Raw genomic sequence first — 15,999 nt, 5'->3', positions numbered from 1 at the left:
TGGCGTGGTGTTTTATTCACCCTGGTGACAATTCCTACCCGTGTGGCGTGGTGTTTTATTCCCCCCCTGGTGACAGTTCCTACCCGTGTGGCGTGGTGTTTTATTCCCCCTGGCGACAGTTTCTACCCGTGTGGCGTGGTGTTTTATTCCCCCTGGCGACAGTTCCTACCCGTGTGGCGTGGTGTTTTATTCACCCTGGCGACAGTTCCTACCCGTGTGGCGTGGTGTTTTATTCACCCTGGCGACAGTTCCTACCCGTGTGGCGTGGTGTTTTATTCCCCATGGCGACTGTTCCTACCCGTGTAGCGTGGTGTTTTATTCCCCCTGACGACAGTTCCTCTTGTTGCTTCCATCGTCTTTTCCAGCTTCCTTCCTCACCACGGGGTTGGTTTTCACACATCATTGAAATGAATACATTCCGATGAGGAAAGAAGTTCTGCTCACTGTCCAGTTTACAATCTGATGATTGTGGACATCTAGGGAAAGTATGAATCTTCACATCTGAATGTTATCATTTAGAAAAAAAAATTCTTTAAAAAATATTTCTAAAAAATAACGAAAAGATAAATACAAAGTAGGAGAGGAGTGGACAGTCGCATGGTGTGTCCAAAGAAACAGGGTCGATGGAGGCTCGAATCATAAACTTGAAATGAACACTGAAGAAAATTGAAAGAGAAGTTGTAGATACATATAACAAGAGGAAAAAATGGCAATAAATGAAAATTCAAAAACAAAACAAAACGAAACAAAACAAAAACCAATGTTTTTAGTGAATGTAAACGACACACTTTCACCTAAATAAGTATATACATTCCAAACCAGTATTTTGGTAATAACTGAAGTTTTGAGACAGAAGTGTTGTGTGTCTACAATGATTGTGAGGTCTGTTGTCTGTCCTCCTTCAATGATTTGATGTCTGTTGTATGTCCTACAATGATTGTGATGTCTGTTGTCTGTCCTACAATGATTGTGATGTCTGTTGTCTGTCCTACAATGATTGTGATGTCTGTTGTCTGTCCTCCTGCTATGATTGTGATGTCTGTTGTCTGTCCTACAATGATTGTGATGTCTGTTGTCTGTCCTTCTACAATGATTGTGATGTCTGATGTCTGTCCTACAATGATTGTGATGTCTGTTATCTGTCCTCCTGCTATGATTGTGATGTCTGTTGTCTGTCCTACAATGATTGTGATGTCTGTTGTCTGTCCTTCTACAATGATTGTGATGTCTGTTGTCTGTCCTACAATGATTGTGATGTCTGATGTCTGTCCTTCTACAATGATTGTGATGTCTGTTGTCTGTCCTACAATGATTGTGATGTCTGATGTCTGTCCTTCTACAATGATTGTGATGTCTGATGTCTGTCCTACAATGATTGTGATGTCTGTTGTCTGTCCTACAATGATTGTTATGTCTGATGTCTGTCCTTCTACAATGATTGTGATATCTGTTCTACAATGATTGTGATGTCTGATGTCTGTCCTACAATGATTGTGATGTCTGATGTCTGTCCTTCTACAATGGTTGTGATATCTGTCCTACAATGATTGTGATGTCTGTTGTCTGTCCTACAATGATTGTGATGTCTGATGTCTGTCCTTCTACAATGATGGTGATGTCTGATGTCTGTCCTACAATTATTGTGATGTCTGATGTCTGTCCTACAATGATTGTGATGTCTGATGTCTGTCCTACAATGATTGTGATGTCTGTTATCTGTCCTACAATGATTGTGATGTCTGATGCCAGTCCTACAATGATTGTGATGTATGTCTTTCTACAATGATTGTGATGTCTGTTGTCTGTCCTACAATGATTGTGATGTTTGATGTCTGTCCTACAATGATTGTAATTTCTGTCCTACAATGATTGTGATGTCTGTTGTCTGTCCTACAATGATTGTGATGTCTGTCCTCTGTCCTACAATGATTGTGATGTCTGTTGCCTGTCCTACAATGATTGTGATGTCTGATGTCTGTTCAGCAATGATTGTGATGGATTGGTCCACACACACTGACACCTCCTTAAGGAATTGAAACTGTTCCAGTGCTGTCCAAGTCGGTGTTTGTGGTGGAGGAGAGGGTGGAACGACAGATCTGGACGCTGGCTCAGGAACTCTACCGCTCCCATCCCGTGCAGGGCCGATACGAACTGATTGTGGAGAAGTATAAAGGTCAGGAACCTTCTCTGTCTGTCTGTGTCTGTCTGTCTGTCTCTCGTCAATGTGTGTTCATTCTTTTCTGTTTATGTACATTTAAGATTTTTGTGTTTACATTTTGTTTCAGAATCAATAGAGTAACAATCTGAATGCAGTTTTTCTTTCAGCTTCTACTGTCGTCTGTAAGTTCCTGCCTTCCTAATTCAGACCTTTCTGTAAGCGGCTAAATAAGGGTATTCAGACACTTCTTCATTTTCTTCTTCTTATTATTCTTCTTCTTCTTCTTCTCTCCTCCTCCTCCTTCTTTGTTCATGGCCTCGAACTCATGCACTAATGTATCACATTCACTCATGTATGGGTCAGCTTTTACATGCCGAACAATATTTAACCTGCCATAGAGGCAGCCGAACTCCACATTTTGGGGGATGTGTGTGCTGGGTACGTTCTTGTTTCCATAACGCACGGTTTGCAGCCATGTATTACAGAATCTTTTACATGTGCAATGTACGCCACACCACATCTGCTTGGTAGAGGCCCGACCAACGGCTTAAGTGAATGCACTAGTTAGGCCTTGAGTGCATGCATTCATATGTGTGTACCCATCAGAGTAAATTTCGTCTACAGAAAGTGCCACAAGACAGCACTAATGTTGCCATGGGTTCCTTTTCAGTGCGCAAAGTGCGTGCTGCCCATGGAAGCTCAGTTCATCGTCTCATCTGAATGACTAGACGCTCAGTTTCTTCTTCTTCTTCTTTTTCTTCTGCGTTCGTGGGCTGCAACTCCTACGTTCACTCATATGCACACGAGTGGGCTTTTACGTGTATGACCGTTTTTACCCCGCCATGTAGGCAGCCATACTCCGTTTTCGGGGGTGTGCATGCTGGGTATGTTCTTGTTTCCATAACCCACCGAACACTGACATGGATTACGGGATCTTTAACGTGCGTATTTGATCTTCTGCTTGCATATACACACGAAGGGGGTTCAGGCACTAGCAGGTCTGCACATACGTTGACCTGGGAGATCGTAAAAATCTCCACCCTTCACCCACCAGGCGCCGTCACCGTGATTCGAACCCGGGACCCTCAGATTGACAGTCCAACGCTTTAGCCACTTAGCTATTGCGCCCGTCGACGCTCAGTTTGATTTTGCAGTCAGACTTGGGAGACACAAACAAAACCCAGATTCTCACAGACACTGTACTGGCAGAGAAGTGTCTTAACTATTCTGCCACCTTCCTCAAGCACGGCAGTGTGTCGGGTGTGTGCAGAGAGCCAGCCCAAGTACGCGGTGAACGGCTACCTGCAGGAGTGGAAGTCGTGGCGCGGAGAGAACCAGGAGGCAGTGGCTGAGCTGTTCCGTTGCCTGCGTCAGTGCAAGAGGGACGACATTGTGTATGAGATCTGTAACGGCCTCCGACATGACGTGGGTAGGTGATTTGACTCTTCCTTGCTTCCTAACCAGTCTCTTTGTCTGTCTGTCTGTCTGCCTGCCTGTCTGTCTGTCTGTCGCTCTCTCTCTCTCAATCTCCCTTCTCTCTCTCTCTCTCTCTCTCTCTCTCTCTCTCTCTCTCTCTCCAGAGAATGTTCATATGTAACATGATAATCTGAAAACGTTTTTGTTATGTTCATGTACACCTTTGAGGCCATGGCCTTGTGAATAAACCATCTCTATCTCTCCCTCCCTCTCTATCTCCCTTCCTCTATCTCTCTCTGCCCCTCCTTTCTCTCTCTCCCTCCATCCCCCCCCTCTCTCTCCCCCCCTCCCGCTCTCTCTCTTCCCCTCCCTCTCCCCCCCTCTCTCTCTTTCCTTCTCTCTCCCCCCTCTGTCTCTTTCTCTCCCTCCCTTTCTCTCTCTCTCTCCCTCCCCCCTGTTCTGACACTCTCTCTTACCTCCCTCTCTCTCTCTCCCTCCCTATCTCTCTCTTTTATCTCCCTTTCTTTCTCTCCTTCCTCTATCTCTCCCTCTGTCTATATCTCTGTCTCCCTCCCTCCCTCTCTCTCTTTTATCTCTCTCCTCTCTCTCTCTCCCTCTCTCTATCTCTCCCTCCCTATCTCTCCCTCTCTATCTTTCCTGAACTGTCTCTCTCTCCCTCCCTCCCTCTCCCTCTCTCTCCCTCCCTCTCTCTCTCTTTCCATCTCTCTCTCCCTGTCTGTCTTTCCCTCCCTCCTCTCTCTCCCTCTCTCCTTCCCTCTCCCTCTCTCTCTCTCTCTCTCTCTCTCTCTCCCTTGCTCTCTCTCTCTTTCAGTCAGTTTGCATCAATATATGAACAAAACAAACACCACCTGTAAGGTTCAGTTGTGGTTCACCACACTAGTCAGAAGACCAACACACACAAAGGCCGAGTCAGAAGGAGCGATGATGAGCAGGCACTAGCAACAGACAACGAAATTACATGAAATGAAAGCAGCAATGAAAAAATAGTGAAACTTTATTTCAATGAAACATACAGACAACATCCAGCAGTGAACTGGAGCAGACACAGGACATAAACAGAGCGGAAGAGGACAGAAAGAGGCAGGAGTAATAAAGTGACAGATGTGAATAGGGCTCACAGACAGTAGGCAATCGTAAGTTATTCAATAATCACCAGAGAAAGGGACATGTTATCATTGAACACACACATCATTGACTTCAGGTTATTCAATAATCACCAGAGAAAGGGACAATACATGTTATTATTGAACACACACATCACTGACTTCAGGTTATTCAATAATCACCAGAGAAAGGGACATGTTATCATTGAACACACACATCATTGACTTCAGGTTATTCAATAATCACCAGAGAAAGGGACATGTTATCATTGAACACACACATCATTGACTTCAGGTTATTCAATAATCACCAGAGAAAGGGACAACCCATGTTGTCGTTGAACACACACATCACTGACTTCTTACTGATCAAACTGGTGGTTGCACAGGAGAAAAGGACAGTACATGTCATAATGGGACACACACGTCACTGACTTCTTACTGATCAAACTGGTGGTTGCACAGGCGAAAAGGACAGTACATGTCATGATGGGACACACACATTACTGACTTTATACTGACCCAAACCCAAACTGTTGGTTGTACAGATTTTGGACACACACATATTACTGACTTTATCCTGACCCAAACCCAAACTGGCAGTGCACATTTTTAACACAAACATTACTGACTATTTGGACCCAAAACAGGTTGTTGCACAAGAGAAAGGGACTACACATATTACCACTGGACACACATTATTGACTTTATACTGACCCAAACTCAAAACTGTTGGTTGTACAGATTTTGGACACACACATTACTTTATACTGACTCAAACTCACATTGGTTGTTGCACAAGAGAAAGGGAGTACACATACTATTATCCCACACACATTATTGACTTCATACTGACCCAAACTCACTCTGGCAGTGCACATTTTGGACACACACATTATTGACTTTATACTGACCCAAACTCACACTGGTTATTGCATAAGAGAAAGGGAGTTCACATATTAATATAGAACACACATCATTGACTTTATACTGACCCAAACTCACACTGGTGGTTGTGCAGATTTCGAGCCAGACACAGACACCCTGGAGGATGAGGAGGGGGGAACGTGCAGGGCCAAGCCGACCTTCAGGGACGACCTGCGGGAGGTGTTCTGCCCCTGTGTGGGGAGGGGGAGGGAGGAGAAGAAGGCTGCAGTGAAGGGCAAGGCGGTGATTCCGGACAAAGAGCTGCAGAAAGACCAAGAGGCGTGCGGCAAGCTGCTGGACTTGTCGTCGTCACGGGAACCAGAGGGGGACGTGTACTCTGCGGGCAGCGTGTACCGCTCTCGCCCCTGCCCCAGTGCCCCCGTGTTGGAGGACAGTCACGGTCCGGATGACGTGCTGTTCTCTGAGGCCCAGCTGGCTCTGTACCGACAGTACTCCCAACCTGTTCAGGCCACCACGTAGAGGACATTCATCTGATACAGTACTCCCAGCCTGTTCGGGCAACCACGTAAAGGACGCCAGTCTCTGTAACAACAGTACTCCCAGCCTGTTCAGGTCATCACATAAAGGACGCCAGTCTGATTGCTGATTGCAGTTTGGTTGTTTTCTGTACAGTTCATTGGTTGGGGTGGACCAAGTCAGGCTTCTGTGAGCTTTGGTGGACTTCAGTGACGTCCCTGCTGTGGTGTTGCCTGAAATACTGAGTGCAGAGTGAAAGGATTGGCATCTTCTTGACTTCTGGTCTTGTGCTAGAAGCTGGAAATACTGAGAAGACTGAAATGATGGACTTCTTCTGGTTTGTCCAAGGAGCCTGAAATACTGAGAAGAGACTGAAAGAATGGACATCTTCTGGTCTTGTCCAAGGAGTCCAAAATACTGAGAACAGACTGAAACAATGGACACTTTCTTCCTGGTAATACATTGTGCCTCTTCCAGCTCAGTTCTCTTCCAAGCCCCTTTTTCGTTTTAAAAAATCAACAATGAGTTGTGTGTTGTTCGAACATGATATTGTCAGATGATGTGATCTTGAACTGACATGCGACAGTCACTATATATTGCCCCACAGAAAAAAAAAAATAATGAAGATCCACTGTCATGGCAAATGGGAAGAACACAGGGTCACACCTTGGCGAGAGAGCTTGTCATGAACTTGTGAGAAATCTGAAACTGTGAAAGGGGTTGTATTTCACCCTGATGAAATCTTATTTGAAAGCGGTGAGCTTGGATGCTGTGTTGACCACTGACATCACAGATACTTGATAAAGTGGTGATTCACGGTCTGAACAGATACTGGCCCGGGGAATCACAGTCTTTGAGGTAAAGAAAGAAACTGTAAAATATTCACATAAAAGCTTTCATTGTCCAGATTATCTGAGAAAAAACTGATTGTATCACATGGCTGGTGGACTAATTGAATATCTGTCGGATGATTGATGGGACAGAGAGAAATGATGTCTCTGACTGATTGGGAGTAGAGATAGAGTGGACATTTGTGACTCATTGACAGGAGAGGGAAAGAGACAGAGACACACAGAGAGACAGAGAGAGAGGAGTCTGGGTAACTGAGATGAGAGAGGGAGAGAGAGACAGAGAGAGAACAGAAGTTTGTAATTGAGAGGAGAATGAGAGAACAAGAAGAAAAAAATTATGAGTAATTGACAGGAGTGAGAGAGAGAGAGGGGGTGGGGGGTATGAGTAATTGAGAGGAGAGAGATAGAAGAAGTTTCTGATTTACCTGCTGGGTATTCACCCTGTCTGAGTGCTGCAATGTAGAGAGACTGACAGAGGCACACAGAACGCCTGTGTTGGTTGTCAGTCATCCTGCCAAGCACTGGCCACAAACATTCAGTGTTCAGTCAAGCATCTTTCTCAGCAAGGAGCCATTGGCCATTTTGCGTGACAGTGCTGATGTATCTGATGGGAGAGTGCTGTCCCCTGATAGCAGCCTTTTTGGTCTCAATGGTGGCAGATATTCTTCACATTTTTGTTGCTGTTTTTAAGACAGTTTGTGACAGATTCACGGGAATCCGCTGATCAAAACACACTGCATGCAGCACAGTCCCATTTCTCACCATTTAATTCTTTAGCTGTGGTTATTGTCTGAATTTTAAGCTCACAAAATAATGTCCCTTCATACACATTGTGTTATTATACAGTTAAGCACTGAGACAAGAAAGCTACATTTCACACTGTGTTAAATCACTAAGATGATCCTGTTTTTCTTTTCTTCATCAGTGGGGTACTTAGAAAACAAGTCTCTTATAAAATGTCTGCATGGAGGGGATGAGAGAGAAACTCTGACTTTGAAACGTGAAAACTAATTAAACCTGTTCCCGATGACTCTAAATGAAGTGAAAATTGAACATACCCTCAATGATTATAAATGAGAAACTAATCCCATCCCTAAACGATTATAAATGAGAAGTGAAAATGAATGGTATCCCTGATAATTAGAAATGAAAAGTGAAAACTAAGCCTGACCCTGGTGATTAGAAATAAGAAGTGAAAATTCTGATCTGACAGTCTGACAAATGCAGCATGTGTGTGGTTCAGAATTAGATGTGGGAGGGGGGATGGGCGGCTGCAGGGGAGGTAGACAGATATGTGTCTGCATATATGGGGTTGTGTGTATTTGTGTGTGTGTGTGAAAGAGAGAGAGAGAGAGAGAGAGAGAGAGAGAGAGAATCCCCTCTTCGACAATTATGTAACTGATTGAGCTTTTATTTTGAACACAGTCTGTTACACTACCTTCTTCACAAACATTTGTGACAAAAAAAAGAAAAGAAAAAAAAGAAGATAATTCAACCTTTGGTGATATGCATGTGTCGTTTTTTCTTGTCACTTCTTCCTTCCTCGCCCCCCCCCCTCCTCCCCCACCACCCAAAAAAACAAACCAGCATGAATATGGAATTTTTTGTAAATATATTATTAGGTCAGCAACCGACCTTAATGCCTTTTTGATGACTTTTCACTCCTATCACTGCGATCAGATCATTATCTTTGACATTATCCTGACAATTGGGAGACTGTAGACCTGTGCAATGTGACCATGTGTTCAGTGTGTGCTTGGCAGACATGTGTTCCCAGTTTGGTGAGTGATGCATCATTTTCTGTGGAGGAAAAGGGAGAGAGAAAAAAAATCATGATACCATGCTTCAATTAATCTTGCTTTAATGACTTTTTTTGAGGAAATCCTTGTATTGCCAGGTGCTTCCCCTGTTACAGCTTTCCAGCACATGGTGAGACTGACGCATTAACTTTTACACAACAGTTTCTGTTGAGACTTTTTTTAATATTGAAAATTGTTCTTGTCTGCTTAAGTCCATTATTCTGATTTGACTGGTAACAATTGTGAACATTTCACCATCATTTTTAAGTTTGAAAAAAAAAAAAAAAGAAGAACAAATTTTTTCAGTGTATTTTCTTTTCTTATAATATTTGTTTTATGCTCCTTCGTTAGTGTGTTTTAAAAACTACATCCCATGGCATTATAATGTCCTTTTGAAAAACACCACAAAGACCAGCAGTATGGTATTTGGTGATGTGCTAACCTGTTGCATGGTGTGTGTGTTGTTTTTTTTGTGACCGGCAGTGTCCATGTTGTCATGATACCATTCTCTGGGAATCACAATGGACATGTATTCATATCACTGTGTCAAGTCGCTAACCCAGGGAGATCATCCAGGATTGGACACAGAGGTGTCTGTGTGTGTGTGTGTGTGTGTGTGTGTGTGTGTGTGTGTGTGTGTGTGTGTGTGTGTTCATATGTGTGTGGGGGAGGAGGGGTGGGGATTGTGAGTGGGTGTGAGTGAGATCTTCCGTTTAACGTCTATTCACTATAAGTGTTATTTGATGGAAAGGATAGGGGTAGTTGATGAAGGAAAGGGAATGCATGTGAATATTAGTGTAAGAAAGTGTTCATATTGGACGAAAAGTATATTATAAGAAATTAAAGCATAAAGAGATTGTGGTGTGTAATTAATGAGGTGTCACAGGAAGGAGAATATATGTATGCATATCAACAAGTATTAACTTACAACAATGTAAATATATATAAATAACATTAATTAAAATACATTAAAGGAGGATACCAACTGGACTGGAGTTTAAAATTTCTGAGAACATTCTAAGCAATGAATAATCATTCAAACTCTTTCCAGTGGCTAATGGAATATCGGTAGAAAAGTCATCAGCTACATCTGGGTGTGAGTGTGTGTGTGTAGGTGGATGAATACTAGTTAGTGTCCTGTTATACATACTGTGATTGTAGACAATGTGTGCATGTATGTCTGACTGTCTGTGTGACTGTTCCTGGAGAAATGGTTGGTTTGATCTTTCTAACATTAACATTTTTTGGGTTTATCTCTAACTGGTTTTGATATTTGACAGATTCTCAATCATGCACTTGCCCTTTGCAGTTTGTTGGGCTATAAGCTGCCAGTAAAACATGTACATATAAATTCAAAATTGAGTATGCTAATTTGCCACTGTGATGATGAAGATGGATGAATGTTGAATGATGAGTGTCTGGGTGAAAGTTTCAAGATGTAAAGATGTACTCTTAACATTTAGATTGATGGGTGGTACAAAGTATTGAGGACAATGCCTGAACTGCACGGTGTGGTTTGTGTTTGTGCCAGACTCTTCTTGGTATGAGTTGGGAGGCCTGAGCTCTGATGTTCACTCACTCTGTGCCAACAGATGTTAACGTGTAGAACCAGTTTTACCCCGCCTCGTAGGCAGCCACAATCCATTTTCAAGGGCATGCATGCTGGGCATGTTTTTGTTTCCATAACCCACCAAACACTGACCTGGATTTGGGGATCTTAAACAGGCATGTTTGATTTTATGTGTGTCTCTACAAACGATGGAGGTTCAAGCACTAGCAGGTCTTCACATCTGTTGACCTGGTAGATCAGAAAAGAAAAAAAGTCTGCACCCTTAACCCACCGGCATCTTCACATTGAAAGTCTGTTGCTTTAAGCACTGTGCTGTTGCACCCACCAGGTCATATTGAAATGAAGTCCAGGTCAAATTGAAATGAAGTCCAGGTTAATGTGTCAACTGTGCGACTAAAACATGGGGAGAGTGTGGATAGTTTGAGGAAAACTGACATGTATATAATATCTGCAATGATCAGACATGTGGCAAAGCATAACGTCTTTTTTTCTTTTCTTTTTTTTAACCAGAAGAGGTGTGTTTTGAAATTTTGTAATCCCATGTATTGATTTCCCATTCATGTTATCTCTTCCACAATGAACGTGAATGTTCATACAATCAAAAGCAAATAAAGTCTCGCAATAAGTGAGCCTGAAATCAGTGCACAGTACACTGGGAACACAGTTCAATTTCTTTTTATCTACAGGACACAGACTCTGAATTCTGCTCAACAAGTCTGTTGAAGAAGTTTTGTAAAGATTTGATGGATTTTTTGGTTTGTTTTTTTGTTCAGTTCTTGTGCAAACGATTTTATGTTTTGAAAAGTATGTGTTCAGTTTTATTGCTTAAGACCCATGGATGGAGAAGGGGGATAAGGTTCTCTTTTTTTTTCCCCATTGTTGAAGAACTCTATTATTGAGAGTGACAATTATGTTAATAATGTGTTGTTCATTGTGCTCATTATATTAAGTCTATTTACAAGCTTATGTGTTCTTGATTAAATCACTATTCCGCTTTTTTTCAGATTATATTGTTATTTCTGTACACATAACTGTTTCTGTGTTTTTCATTCTTTATGAGGAATCTTCTCTCTCTCTGTGTGTGTGTGTGTGTGTGTGTGTGTGTGTGTGTGTGTGTGTGTGTTGGCCTCTCTGTGTGATGTTTTTGTTTTGTGTCTTTGTGTGTCTGTATTTTTCTGCGTATGTGTGTGTGTGTGTGTGTGTGTGTGTGTGTGTGTGTGTACATTTGTGTGAGTGAATGTTGATATGTATGTCTATCAGTGTGTGTGTTTGTGCGCACATGTGCGCATCTGTGTGTGTGTGTGTGTGTGTGTGTGTGTGTGTGTGTGTGTGTGTGATACGAAAAAATACTGCATAAAGGACAAGAGAACAGATCCGAAAGGAACAGACAGTACCAATGAAAAGACGAACAGAATTTCCTCAAAATGCAAAAGAAGAAGGATGTACTGCTTGCACAGCTACAGGCAAAAATCTACAAAGGTAAATCTAAAACATTCTTCCAGCAGAAGGTACCATGGCACTTGATTCAAGTGTTGGACTTCTGATCCAGTGATCACCAGACATCAGGTATCCAGGTACCGTTTCGGCATGGTGCTGTGTCCATTGAGAACGGCACTTTTCTACGATTTCCCTCAATCCACCTGGTGTACCCACCTAGGTGTAAATGAGTACCCACCATAGTGTAAATGAGTGTCCAACTTTGAGGTAGGCAACGGTTCAAACGGCGGAAGGAGAGGAGGATGTAGGTGTCCTGTGGTCTGAAACATCCCCACAAAATCATCAGAACTTTCATTGTTCCGGCTGTCCAGACTTCACACCAATATACTTACACAGGAGAACGTGCATGGAAACTCAATGGAAGCATCGTCTCTGGTCATTAATAAGTGGTGTACTTCCGTGGAACTTAAATCGACCTCCGCATCCCCCCCCCCCCCCCCCCCCCCCAGGCCTCCCCTCTCTCTCTCCCATCTTCCCCCTCTCCCTTTCTCTCTCGCCTTCCCTCTCTTTCTCCCCACTCTCTCTCTCTCCACCCGTCTCCCTCTCTCCCTACCTCCTCCTCTCTCTCTCTGAAACAATTCACAAACTTCATAACTGGTGCTATCTTTATTTCCTTATTAATTGAAACTGGAACTGAGAATTTATTTTCCAAATTACACCATATATATATATATATTCTATTTCTAAGCAGAAGATTCAGCACGCACCCTGCATTTACTGCAAAATATTTTCTTTCCTGTTTGTGAGTTGGTGTTACTTTAATTATAAGAAAAGCTGAAAACCCTTGAAATGTCATTGACTTTTTTTTCCTTTTTTGTCACGATGTTGATCCGCTGAAATATTGGCGATAGTCTTGGCAGAGCATGAGACACCAATGATTACATTGCTTCTCTGCCCAAGGCCCAGTTCCGTCAGAACTAACTCCCCGATGAAATATTCTCTTCTTTTACGAGGCTGCATTTCCTTGGGGAGACGTGTTCTTGCATACCAGATGGACGCAACCCCGCATACAGAATTTGACATAATTATTACCTTTTGGGAGGAGACGGTGGGGCGGGTTATGCAAATACGACGTTGGCCGCTGGTCGGGTTTGGCTGTGCTGTTTAAGAGTCGATCGACGTGTCTGCTGAGTGAGCGCTATATAGACTCGCGTGTGACAGTCGTTTACTTAATCGGCTCACGTATACTCCGTCCGTATTCATTTGTTTGTATATTTATATATCTGTGTTGTCTGTAGCCTAGTCCACATGTGTTTATATCGATCAGGGAAGGAAAACTGTCGATGTCGTAAAAAAACAAACAAAATAAAACAAAACAAAACAAATCTGGAAAATTTGGCACAAATACAGTGGTTTTCATTGTACTAGTTCTTTGGTGTTGATCATTTGGATTTATTTTTCATTTTGCCTGACTAGTATATATGTATACCCGAAAACGGAGTATGGCTGCGTACATGGCGGGGTAAAAACGGTCATACACACAAAAGCTCACTCGTGTACACACGAATGAACGTGGGAGCTGCAGCCCACGATCACGAAGAATATATAATTTCATGTGTGTGTGTGTGTACATAATTACAAAAAAAGAAATTCTGGACTTGCTGGCACCACCCCATAAAAATAATTCCACAGGGGTAGATTCTCGAAAGAGAACAGAAAAAAAGTGGTAAATAAACCCCAAAGAAAAATGTCCTCCCCTTAATTTTTCTTCTTTTAAATTTCCGCTCACAGGGCTTCATCAGGGGAACGTCTTGTCTGTGACGTATTGTCTAGAATTGTGACGTATTGTCTAGAAGTGCGTCATAGACAAGACGCGCTATCCTGATGAAGCACCGTGTGGGCGGTAATTTGAAAGTAGAAAAAAGCAATTATTTTCTTTGGGGTTTATTTACCATTGTCTATCTATCTGTCTATATAAATGTGTGTGTGTGTGTGTGTGTGTGTGTGTGTGTGTGTGTGTGTGTACCTAACCCGAACACTAACATGATTTCTCACACCCTTACACACACACATCAAGAACTTTAATTGCATTATCTGGTCAAAACAAACACGCAATCGAAATACAAGCTAAACACTCGTGCGGTGGGTTGTAGATGCATGTCGATCTTCCTCATCTATACCAGTATGCATAAGGCCAATGCACTGATCAGGCTTTGAGAGATCTACATACCATCACAGGATAGTATCTGCTTTCTTTCACCTGGAAACTTGTGAAAATGATTGATGTTTAATTTATTCACTAAATCCTTTTCTGTCAACCACTTTTACCCCAAAAAAACCTCAATCATCTTGTCACGGACGACATAATGGTTCCGCTATTTTTTCTTTTCTTTTACGTTTATGGAGGGGGTTCGAGTCCATCTCATTCCCTCTTTCTTCTAAAATGACAAGCGAAGCTGGCGGAGGCTGGTGGGTCGCTTTTTTTTTTTTTTTTTTTTTTTTTTTTTTTTTTAGGCGGGTGTGTTTCGTATGCGCGTGCACGATGTTTTCCATCGTGCGTGTTCCCCTTGCGTTCGAGCGTAGTGAGATCGTGTTATGTTTTCTATGGTTTGTAAGTGTCTCGTGCAATTGAACGGAAAAAAAAATATATAGGAAGCTGAGTGAACAGAGTGAGCGGAGTTCTAGTGTTTCAAATGCTCCTCGGCAGTTTGCCCCTAGCTTCACTCGAAGGGAGTCAGTCCTTGGAGAAGGACGGTGGTAGAACCAGCGCTTAGCGGCTGATGTTCGTTGTTTTTCCTCTGTAAACGACTTTATGTCCGCCAGTGGAACTGTTCTTCATCTGTGTTTCGATGTTAACACCCGTTGTTCGTTTACGGAACACTGTGCGGTGGCCAGTGGGTGACTTTTGTTCTTGTCCTGTCAGCGTTTCTCCAGTTGCCTGGCGCGTGTCTTGAGGTGTTGTGCCTCCGTTCTAATCGTGGGGAAACGTCACGTCGCTCTAGGTAGGAGCTTGTGTTCCAGTGTTGTTTATGTATCGTTTTCCTCCGTCGTGGTTCATTGTTACGTTTGTATTTTCTGTCTCCTGGTTGTTGTGACCTTTCTCTTGTCACGGTTTATTGTGGAAGTTATGAGCCTGTGAAGGGACGATGAGTTGTCACATGTTGCTCAAATGTTATAGTGGAAATGTAAGGAAGAAATATTGAAATTTAAGAATTGGGGAGGAGCTACATTGTGACATGTCTGTCCAAGTGGGAGTTTTTTCAATGGAAGGGGGTAATTTTAGATATCTTGCTTTTTACATGTTCAATACAATTTTATTGGATATTTTTGTTAAGGTTTAAGGAGCTCGTCCAATAGAGGCCACGAGTTAACATCGAGAGTAAATTTATGCTTGTAGGAAACAGTACTGTTGTATATGGTAAATGATGATTTGTTTTATGGCATATGAAATACTGGAAGAAAGGGAGATAATTATGTCTATTTTTACGGCGGCGAGGCGTGCGGAAAAAGATGCCGGCAACTATTGTTAATGTCATTCACTTAAAAACAACAAAAAAACCCAACCAACTATAACGTATGTTTTCCATAATATTTGAAAAAAATTGATATCTTTCGAAATAATTATTCATCAATGGTTTTGGGCTGCCAGTGCGTCTTCCTGTGCGCTCCTCGCTGGGTGCCGCCAGTTTTGTAGATGTTTTAGTCGTGACATGGTGGTTCCAGACCACCCGCCTCTCGGGGCCGGCGACGGATCCGCTGAGGGCTCCGCTGACGTTTCATTCTGGTGGCCTGTCTTCCGTCCGCCAGCGTCAGCAACACTATGTTCATGTGTTGTTGTTTTTTTTTATCGTGGAAAACAAAAGACCATGCTGTGTTCTAGTGATGGTGGTTTGACATCTCATTTACCAGTGCCCTTGTGGTAAAAATGTGACAAGACTAAAGCTGTAGTTTTGCTGCCGTGGTTTTTTTTTGTTTTTTTTTGGTGGTTTTTTTGTATGCTCTTGATAATTTTTTTTTAAATTTCTTTTATTTACATACATATATAGACATATACACAATCATTAAATGCATTACATAATTTCGTTTGTGTGTGGGCTTGTTGTGTTGTGGCGTCTGTAGTGGGGTATCTTGGGGAGGGTGCACGTCCGCTTTAGCACGCGTGACACATCTATTCAACACAGCCATTTCACCCAGTCTAGGAAGACACTGTCGGGAATGGCCAGAGAGCAAAACTGATGTG

The 15,999-nt window shown here is 42.6% G+C and overlaps 1 protein-coding gene across 3 annotated transcripts in view; it reads left to right on the top strand.

Annotated features, from left to right (window-relative positions):
* The window catches only part of LOC143287607 (uncharacterized), a 121,315-nt gene extending 109,962 nt beyond the window's left edge, over positions 1–11,353 (top strand). For all 3 annotated transcript variants that reach the window (XM_076595724.1, XM_076595725.1, XM_076595723.1), the window contains 3 exons: positions 2,048–2,173; positions 3,429–3,587; positions 5,720–11,353. In XM_076595724.1, coding sequence (XP_076451839.1) covers positions 2,048–2,173; positions 3,429–3,587; positions 5,720–6,105 — 671 coding nt within the window. In that variant the 3' untranslated portion in view covers positions 6,106–11,353. The remainder of the gene's footprint in view (positions 1–2,047; positions 2,174–3,428; positions 3,588–5,719) is intronic.
* The last annotated feature ends 4,646 nt before the right edge of the window (positions 11,354–15,999 follow it).

Source organism: Babylonia areolata, chromosome 11 (assembly GCF_041734735.1).
Source record: "Babylonia areolata isolate BAREFJ2019XMU chromosome 11, ASM4173473v1, whole genome shotgun sequence".
Classification (NCBI taxonomy): domain Eukaryota; kingdom Metazoa; phylum Mollusca; class Gastropoda; order Neogastropoda; family Buccinidae; genus Babylonia; species Babylonia areolata.
Note: the sequence above shows the minus strand (reverse complement) of the source record. Positions and strands in the feature narration are given on the sequence as shown.